The sequence below is a fragment of the Danio aesculapii genome, chromosome 15 (assembly GCF_903798145.1).
Source record: "Danio aesculapii chromosome 15, fDanAes4.1, whole genome shotgun sequence".
Lineage (NCBI taxonomy): Eukaryota > Metazoa > Chordata > Actinopteri > Cypriniformes > Danionidae > Danio > Danio aesculapii.
The window spans coordinates 20,351,683-20,362,143 of NC_079449.1; the positions used below are offsets into that span (position 1 = coordinate 20,351,683).

Sequence of the window (10,461 nt, forward strand, 5' to 3'; positions counted from 1 at the left end):
TTGTGCAACTTTTAGAAAGAAGACAGACGTGCAACATTTCTAACAGTTATCTGACAGCTGGCTTGAGGTTAAGAAACAGCAAAGTTCATGAAGTTCTAATGTTAATTTGACACGTTTAATCACTCACTTCATATTATTATTGACTAAACAACAAATGCAATACCGTTGTGTATTTTACACATACATTTTACTTCTGTTTATGAAGCATTTACAGGAGCGCTAAGCTCTGCATATATATATATATATATATAAACACCCACAAAAATGAGCAATAAACCATTGGCACTAATCTGAGATGCTAAAAAAGAGAAGATAATAATTTATAATAAAGTACAAGATAAACTTGAGTGTATTAACCCTTAAACAGGCCTGTGCATTGGATATCATTGAAAAAAAAGCTCAGTATTTGCTTAGAGTGGTTTCAGGAACACAATTTAACCGAAGAAAATGGCCAAATTTAGTTTTCCTAGAGTGCAAGTTAAAGGGTAAGACACCTATTTAGGTCTTTTGAGAGCATCATTTTATACACATTAGGAGGTTTTTGCTAAAAAGGTCAGCTAATAAAAAAGAGTTCTCTCGCAATATGAATACAATTCAGTGTCTAGAGAATGAACTGTCTATAAATCTAAAAACCCTGTTTACATCTGGCATAGTTTAATATTTAAGGGATAGTTCACCCAAAAGTAAACATTCTGGCAACATTACTTATCATTTACTTCAGTGATCTCAAACTCAATTCTTGGAGTTTAGCTTTAACCACCTCTAATTCACACCATAGTAGTCTTGAACACCTTGATTAGTTGGATCATCTGTGTTTGATTAGGGTTGGAGCATAAACTGTGCAGAGCTACGGCCCTCCAAGAATCGAGTTTGAGACCTATGATTTACTTGTTTCTTCTATCAAACACAAAAGAAGTTATTTTGGAGAAAGCTGGAAACCTGTATTTGTTTTTTTTACTACTATGAAATTCAATAGTTAGTGGTTGTCAGATCCCTTCAGACTATTTTCTGCTGTGTTCAACAGAAGAAAGAAACTGATAAAGGTCTGAAACCACTTGAGGGCGAGTAAATGTACATTTTTGAGTGAACTATCCCTTTAAGATGTGTTATTGTTAATTCAATCAACACAATATTGTTAAGCTGTCAACACAATTCTTGAGCTTTTTTTTGGGATAACTTAATTGTTTTATGTTCAATCAACTTAAATTTGTAAAAACAATTAAGTTAACCGAATCAATTTGTGTTGGGACAACATGAAGGAATTGTGTGGAACCCAGCATTGTTTAGGGTGCAAGCTGGAAGAATTAAATGGAGTCTAAATATTTTGAGCTCCACTGTTGACCAAAAACACATTTGACTGGACTGCGTGTAGTGTAAGCACTTGTGGTTAACATTACAGTTATGGGACATGTTGTGCAGTAAAACCAGGTATTCATACTTCACTGTATTACTAATTGTGATGTAGAGATGATGATAAAATAAGATGAGAGGGTCTGAAAATCTCAATGAAATTCAGAAATTGTCACAGAAAGGCATATGAACATATACAAGGAAGAAACAGTGTGTTAAAAATAACATATCAGAGCAAAATATTATTACTGAAGGAAATTTTGATAAACCATTTGAGACTTTCCTTTTAGAGATATTTCAGTTTGTTGGATAAGCGTCAGATGCACACTTTAATGTCCAGGTTGGGTCTGGTCTTTGCAAATTCTTTCAGTTTCCTGACGCCATCTTTTGTAAACTTGTTGTCAAACAGCCTGCGGTGAATAAAGAAAATCTATGGCACATGTGTTAGAGAAATAAACTGAAATAAATCAACTCTAGATGATTCTTACCACAGATACTTTAAGGTAGTGTTCTCTTTGAGCGCAGACATGAGAATTTCGGCTCCTTTATCTGTTACTAGATTGTCACGAAGTCTGCAGGAAGCAGAATAATCGGACATATTGAACGCTGAAGATAAGCCATTGATTTATTGTGAAATTTCAATACAGAGGTTAGTCTTGGTCACCTGATATCTGTCAGCGTGCGGTTTGTCCTCAGTAAGTCTGCAAGATAACCCGCTCCAGCATCTCCAATTTTATTGATGGCCATTCTAATGAATGATATTACGAACGTTAAGTGAGAAAAACGCTAAGTATTTGTAACTGAACATTTTTCGGTGTTCACCTGAGGTCAGTCACGGTACGATTTTCTTTCAGAGCCTCTGCAAGGATCCTCAGGCCTTCGCAACCAAGCCCTGTCGCAACCACCCTATATTGAACATGAATATTATTGTTTATTTCATTATAAATTACACAAAGACTCACTGGCCACTTTATTAGGTATACCTATGTCTGAATATCTAACTAGCCAATCACATGGCAGTATATCAGTGCTTTAGATTCTGTGGTCAGACTGCTTCAGCTGATAAAAAGCAACATTATCTCAAATAGCCACTCATTACAATCAGGGTCAATATCTTTGAACACAAATCACATCCAATGAGTCTCAATTTCTTCTGCAATTTTCAGATAGCAGGGCCAGAAATTGGAGTGAACAACATAAAAGCATGGAACCATCCTAGATTTTAGTAATGGATCAGTTGTCTCATTTATTAACCTTGTGTAGAAACCTTCCTTATTTAATATAATAATAATATTTAAAATACAGCTGTGCACATTCTCCTATCAACTTTTGCGTGGGAAGTGGCAAATGCACTTTTCCACCCTGTTTTTGTGCATCCGCCATGTTCATAAAGGCGACCCAGGTCATTATTATTGACCATGTTCATCCCTTTTTGAACACCGTAAATCCATTTTGTGACGATTATTCTGACAGGGCATGTAACAAAGCTCAAATCATCCCAGGCCACATCCAAATCAAGCCAGATCCCTATTTTTCCCCTAAATTTTGTAGGAGTCGTCTCAAACTAAATCTGCACATACATGAAACTGACTACAAACAACAGTGTGTACATGCTAGACAAGTATGTGGCACACACATCATGACTTTTGCCAAGTATGATGCCATCCTGGATTAACATCTTTGATGATCCTGGAACATCATTTTTGTTCGAAAACGTAATCCATACCTGTTCCCTACCCCTAAACCCAACCATAACTGTAAATTATTCCCAAAATCAGAGGAGAATAATAGATGGATAACACTCATGTAGAAATGCATAATTGTTGGAATGTCGTTCCAGGATCAACATAGATGTTAATTCAGGAACATGTCCTACTTGGTCAAATCAGATCGGCGTATGTGGCACAGTAATTCTATCACAGGGATACACAAAAAATTAAGACTTGGAGCATGCATTTAAAACATAGGTGTAGTTGTGTTTGACTAGAGTCCAGATGTGGCCTGATGACATAATGAATGCACAAAATATTTGGATTGGCTCTACACAGGAAAACACAAGGGTGTTGTTTACAGAATTATACAATTTGGGAACTGTTTTTCTAAAAATAACAGTATCGCTCATAAAATTCTGGATCAGTCTGGATGAAATGCCTAAAAATAACCGTATCATTCACAAAATTCTGGATCTGTCTGAATGAAATGCCTAAAAATAACCGTATCACTCACATAATTCTGGATCAGTCTGAATGAAATGCCTAAAAATAACAGTATCACTCACAAAATTCTGGATCTGTCTGGATGAAATGCCTAAAAATAACCGTATCATTCACAAAATTCTGGATCTGTCTGAATGAAATGCCTAAAAATAACCGTATCACTCACATAATTCTGGATCAGTCTGAATGAAATGCCTAAAAATAACAGTATCACTCACATAATTCTGGATCAGTCTGAATGAAATGCCTAAAAATAACTGTATCACTCACAAAATTCTGGATCTGTCTAAATAAAATGCCTAAAAATAACAGTATCACTCACATAATTCTGGATCAGTCTGAATGAAATGCCTAAAAATAACAGTATCACTCACATAATTCTGGATCAGTCTGAATGAAATGCCTAAAAATAACTGTATCACTCACAAAATTCTGGATCTGTCTGAATAAAATGCCTAAAAATAACTGTATCACTCACAAAATTCTGGATCTGTCTGAATAAAATGCCTAAAAATAACTGTATCACTCACAAAATTCTGGATCTGTCTGAATAAAATGCCTAAAAATAACTGTATCACTCACAAAATACTGGATCAGTCTGGATGAAATGCCTAAAAATAACAGTATCACTCACATAATTCTGGATCAGTCTGAATGAAATGCCTAAAAATAACAGTATCACTCACAAAATTCTGGATCAGTCTGAATGAAATGCCTAAAAATAACAGTATCACTCACAAAATTCTGGATCAGTCTGAATGAAATGCCTAAAAATAACAGTATCACTCACATAATTCTGGATCTGTCTGAATAAAATGCCTAAAAATAACTGTATCACTCACAAAATTCTGGATCTGTCTGAATAAAATGCCTAAAAATAACTGTATCACTCACAAAATTCTGGATCTGTCTGAATAAAATGCCTAAAAATAACTGTATCACTCACAAAATTCTGGATCTGTCTGAATAAAATGCCTAAAAATAACTGTATCACTCACAAAATACTGGATCAGTCTGGATGAAATGCCTAAAAATAACAGTATCACTCACATAATTCTGGATCAGTCTGAATGAAATGCCTAAAAATAACAGTATCACTCACAAAATTCTGGATCAGTCTGGATGAAATGCCTAAAAATAACAGTATCACTCACATAATTCTGGATCAGTCTGAATGAAATGCCTAAAAATAACAGTATCACTCACAAAATACTGGATCAGTCTGGATGAAATGCCTAAAAATAACAGTATCACTCACAAAATACTGGATCAGTCTGGATGAAATGCCTAAAAATAACCGTATCACTCACAAAATTCTGGATCTGTCTGAATGAAATGCCTAAAAATAACAGTATCACTCACAAAATACTGGATCAGTCTGGATGAAATGCCTAAAAATAACCGTATCACTCACAAAATACTGGATCAGTCTGGATGAAATGCCTAAAAATAACAGTATCACTCACATAATTCTGGATCAGTCTGAATGAAATGCCTAAAATAACAGTATCACTCACATAATTCTGGATCAGTCTGAATGAAATGCCTAAAAATAACAGTATCACTCACAAAATTCTGGATCTGTCTGGATGAAGTGCCTAAAATAACAGTATCACTCACAAAATTCTGGATCAGTCTGGATGAAAAGCCTATAAGATACATAATTTTGCATATGCAGTTAAATGCGTCTCCATGTAGACATGGCAGTAAGTAAACATGACAGTAAGTTTACTGGTGTCTTCAAATGGCCTCCATGTTCATCAGAAACCAATTCAATAGAGTATGTTTGGAATGTAGTAAAATGGGAGACTTGCATCATGGATGTGCAGTGGACAAATCTACAACAACTGTCAAGTATTAGCCAAAATTTCCAACAGTTCTGAAGTGGGTACTAGGAAGTGGCCAGTCAGTGTGTGTATTTTAAAGGGATAGTTTACCCAAAAATGAAAAGTTACTCACTATTTACTCTCCCTCAAGTCGTTTCAAACTTTTATGCGTTTCTTTCTTCTGCTGAACACCAAAGAAGTTATTTTGAAGAAAGCTATTTCCATAGTAGGAAAAACAAATACTATTAAAGACAATAGTTTCAGGTTCATCCAAATATCCTCTTTTGTGTTCTAAAGTCAAACAGATTTGGAATAAGTAAAGGGTGAGTAAATAATGACAGAATTTTCAGTTTTGGGTGAACTAACTCTTTAATTAACCATTTTTATAAACTTTTTTCAATATTTAATTGACCCCCCCCCCCCCCTCCCGCACTTACCACAGCCTCTCAATACAACAGTCTGGGCTTCTCAGAACTAGGGACAACACAGCTGCTCCCTCTGAACCAAGAGGATTCTGACCTAAACTTTAGGCAAAAAAACATGCACAAAATATTACAAAACCCAAAACATAATATTTAACAACAGGTGCATTGTGTCTGCCTAAAAACACTACGCCTACGGTATCTACCTCAGTGTTGAAAAAAGAGGAAGGACTGGTAAGAGTCTGCGTATTCCATCAGCATCAAGTCCTTGAGCGTCCAAATGTAAAACCTGCAGGTCTGGGCTGAGCTGTAAGAGGAAAGCCAGCTCACTCCAGTCCCTATTTACTGAACTAGACTGATCTGAGGCCTGCTGTGAAAGAACTTTCATCCAACCCTGTAGGCGCTGTGACAGACCTGGGTCCTGGGCCTCGTACAGACAATGACAAACATTGACCTGCCTCTCCGGGCACAGGGTGGAGCTCTGGAGCTGAGAGTGTAACAGATGGAGCAGGAAAGGAGGAGTCAGGTCTGGAGAGGGCTCGCAACGGAGCAGATGCATTTTGGGCTCATCAGGGAAAAATCCATTTAGAATCCGACGTGTCCTGGGAACCAGCAGGCCACAAACAAATCTGCAGAAGAAAAATAAGAGCTTAGTGAAATGCAGTCGTCAAAATCAAGCTGAATATTTCAAAAAGTTGGCCAAATGTATTATATTAAAGCAGGGGTGTTCAAACTTGGTGCTGCAGTACTGGTGTCCTGCAGATTTTAGCTCCAACTTGTCTTAACACACCTGTAAGGATGTTTCTAGAAAGCCTAGTAAGAGCTTGATTAGCTAGCCCAGACGTGTCTGATTGGGATTGGAACTAAATTTACGACACCTGTGTGGTGGGAAATTGAGTCCCCCCTGCAATCAAGTCTGCTTGCGATACCTTGTTGTGTGGTTATTCAGAGCTGCATTATCTTATTGTAGCCAGGAGACTAACGGTAGGGGTATGATTATGCTAGCACATAAGCTAACTGGACTAACTAAGCAGTATAAAAGATAACGTTAAATGCTCATTTTCATAACTCATGCATGCCTTTAATTATACATAAGTATACGAAAGGGTCAATATAACGCTTGTACATGGCATTTTAATGGTGAAATGAAATAGTCGCGCTTTTTACATTATATAAATTATGAACATGATTTCATATACTGTACTTTATAATTAGGCAGTACAAACTTTATCTATTACAACTCAAGTAAAACAATAGGATCACTCGGGGTCCTTTAGGCTAACCCAATTCTCAGGGGGGACTCACCTGGAACCACTTGAGGGTGAGTTAAGGCTAATTTATACTTCTGCATTGAGTGATCACCATGACCCATGGCGCATGGCTTGCGCATTAGTTGTGCATTTATAGTTCTGCGTGCTGTTTGTGTTGCTCTGCAATAACACTTCAGGAGAAGCTGGCAGTAGGTGTTTATGTTCCTCTGTGTTGAGTTTCTTCGCCGGTGATTTATGTTTTCTGAACACTACCTTAATGTAGATGTAGCTAAACTCGCTTATTTTGAAGCTGGAACCATCGGACATGCAACAAGTTTAATCATAAGGTAAACACAAAACAAAAGTTTCCATATGGAGCTCCTTCACAAGAGTCGACTCTTGTAAACACTCGCTCCATCGGGCTTGTGACTCTCAGCACTGCCTACACTCGTCACAGTTACCAAGCTGGCCAATCACAGAGCTTGTGCTATGCATCATTGCGACATGTAGTTACATATTTTTAAGAGGTGTGCATCAGCGTTGGCGTCAAACACAGCAAGGGCTGTGCGACCGCACGAAGGCTGTGCCGGAGCATCCATGTACGCTTGACACATAAGTTTTAATCAGCCTTAAATAGTAAATAAACTTTCATTTTTGGCTGAACTATCCCTTTAAAAGAAAACAAAAGGAAAAAGTGTCAATATAAAAATTAATTAATTTTATTATAAGTGTCTTTTTAAAAGGTACCTGCAGAAAAGATCCATGTGTCCAGACTGATGTTGTTCCCCACAGCGAAGTGCCTTCTTAATACGTCTGCAGAAGAGACGCCGCGGCCTGCTGAATTTGTTGACAGCTGATCCCATTTGTTTAAGCGCAGACTGAAGATATCGGCCTGTTCTTGGTTTGAGGCCTGAAAATGCATCAGACCCTGAGAGTGACTGTAGAACATAGTACAAGGCAGCCAGAAACTCCTGCACACTGGTGTGGAGGAAATGAAAGCCCTTTTCTAAGGTGAGGGATGCTCTATCCTCTTTAAGGATCTCAAAGAGGAACACCTGTGAGAGTTTGGTGCTATCCAGATTAAAAGAGTTTATATCGGAGCTTTCAAAGATGAATCGTCTCTCCAGGAGGCCTTTGAAGGCCATCGCCCCTAGACTTTTGAGTACTGGCTGCATTTCAGCCAGGACATGAGAAGCATGCTGAAGCCTGGTGTGATGGGAGCCCTCGCTTCGCCCTTGGGCATGGAACAGCATGATGGATTTAACAAAGCAGCAGTAGATCTCAGTGATTGTGACAGGTTTGGAGCTCACTTCAGAAGGTACCTGTAGGTCAGCTTTATCAAGGCCTTCTTGATCTCCTGACTTGGCATTTACAGGATCAGGATAAAGGCAGGAGCCACCATCATGCAAGGCAGTGGACACAATCCAACAGAATGCGGGAATGTGGCACATGAGGAGAAGAGGTTTATGGGAGGACACTGAGGCCCAAACTGCAGCAGCAGCCTCCGGAGAACTGCAGTTCTTCTCAAAGTACTGCTTCTGCTGAACTACAGAGAAACCTAACAGGCTGTAATACTGGCTGACCAGCACCGGAGGAACTTTGGAGACCGCATGAGGCCTTGAGGTGAGGAAAACGGACATGCCTGGAAGCAGATTTCCCTTGATTAAATTGACCACAATGGATTGTATAGGCATCACCCGCTCCGGATCTGAGCATTTGGGAGTGTGCTCGAAATTAAGAGGGTAGCAGAACTCATCCAGACCATCTAGGATGAGTAAAAACTGGGTTGGTTTTGAGTTGAGAAAGTCATGCAGAAAAGGTTTCAGGTGGATGTAGTGATCCGAGAGCAGGTCCTGCAAACTCTGCTCTTGAGTTATGAGGTTTAACTCACGAAAGGACAAAGGTAAGACAATTTTGGGTGAAGTGGTTTCTGCAGCCCACTCTCGCACCAAGCGTCTTACAACCGTGGTTTTTCCACTTCCAGCAACTCCTGACAACATGTTCACACCACTTGATTGACTGGACAGCAGACTTCCGTAAACATCCCTGAAAACGCAGATCTCATCTGCACATGTCCTGAACGCGTCTCCAACTCCGGTTGATTCATGTCGGCATTGAGAAGATGATGCATAACCAGCCTGTCTTGAGAAGGTGATATCAGTCAAGCGCCCGGCCTCATCCTGCCCTAAAGTGTGTCTCCTGATGCTGAGGTAGTCCACCAGGCTGTGCTCCCTTGATAAGATTTCCTTGTGCTTTTTGAGATGTTCTTGTCTGCTGATCTGCCCTATTTGTAAGGTCTCATCTTGAACACTTGGTAGTATGTAGAGAAACGCCCTGCATGATTCTTCTCCTCTGCCAATCAGCACATCCAGCAGAACTCTCATACAGTCCCGCTCGCCTCTAACAGACGAGCCCCTTATGAGACTGAGGTCCTCTTCGGTCAATGCCCCCACATTAAACAACACGTCCAGAAGACGTGTCAAGTGTATGCTGTAGTTCTCCACCAGCTCCACGCGACGCTGTTGAATCTCAGTGCAACAGGCTCTAGCAGCCATCACTTTAAAATGTTACTGGCTATGGGGGATTTTGGGGCCCCTTTATTATGGCCTGGACCCCCTGACTCCAAAATGAAGTCAAATCTAACTTGTAAAGTTATTTTAAAATGATAATTAATTTTAATTTTATGTTAATATTAGTTTTGTACACAATTAATTATTCTATCAGCGTATTCAAATAACCTTTCAGCAATGATACATATCTGTTGAACAAGTCGTGTTTGTCAAAGTATAACCATAACAACAGCACAATAACACAGCGTTTCTCGTTTACGTCGGTATGGGATGGTAAATCGACAAAAAGGTAATGAATGTTGTGTCATTGTTTCTTAACTTACGATGAATCTGTCTAAAATATATTTACTGTCATACCAATAAAACACTTAATGTGTTATTTAAAATGTACTTAACATTACTGAACAAACTCTGACAGGGAAAACAAAAGAACAGCTTGACGCCCAGAAAGTAACCCAACAGACATTCCTCTAAATATCTCTCAATAAAATTCGGCTTACTGTATAACTGGTGTACATCCAAATAGGTATGTTAACAGCTCCAAAACCAAAACAAAGAAACGGCTAAATACGCCAATAAACAATCTTACAGTATCACACGCTTCCCCCACTTCCGTAGAATCTCATTGATTCAACTGCGTCTTAAAGTGAAACTATCCTTTGCGGATAATAGCCGTATTCAAGCTATTCATATGATGTGAAACGCATAGGAGAAATATATCGATTACACTACACGAAAGCTACTACTGTAATACACATACTTTTATCGCTGTAGTAAAACGACAACATTTGAGGCGTCCATATGATGGACATGCTCTGTCATTTTCC

General features: G+C 38.8%; 1 protein-coding gene across 1 annotated transcript; it reads right to left on the reverse strand.

Moving 5' to 3' along the window:
* Positions 1–244: 244 nt before the first annotated feature.
* si:dkey-118k5.3 (NLR family CARD domain-containing protein 3) lies at positions 245–10,461 on the reverse strand. Its single transcript, XM_056474259.1, has 7 exons — positions 7,812–10,461; positions 6,021–6,443; positions 5,830–5,916; positions 2,173–2,256; positions 2,015–2,098; positions 1,839–1,922; positions 245–1,760 (listed from the first exon to the last, which is right to left on the reverse strand). Exons 1-7 carry the CDS (start codon positions 9,617–9,619, stop codon positions 1,667–1,669), a joined length of 2,664 nt encoding a protein of 887 aa, XP_056330234.1. The 5' UTR covers positions 9,620–10,461; the 3' UTR covers positions 245–1,666.

Bases quoted from the DNA above. Each gene is read 5' to 3' on its own strand.
- si:dkey-118k5.3 (XM_056474259.1), bottom strand. From the start codon at position 9,619: ATGGCTGCTAGAGCCTGTTGCACTGAGATTCAACAGCGTCGCGTGGAG. The intron at 2,099-2,172 runs GTGAACACCGAA...ATCATTCATTAG, and splicing joins CGTACCGTGACTGACCTCAG to AATGGCCATCAATAAAATTG. The intron at 1,761-1,838 runs GTAAGAATCATC...TATTCACCGCAG, and splicing joins ACTACCTTAAAGTATCTGTG to GCTGTTTGACAACAAGTTTA.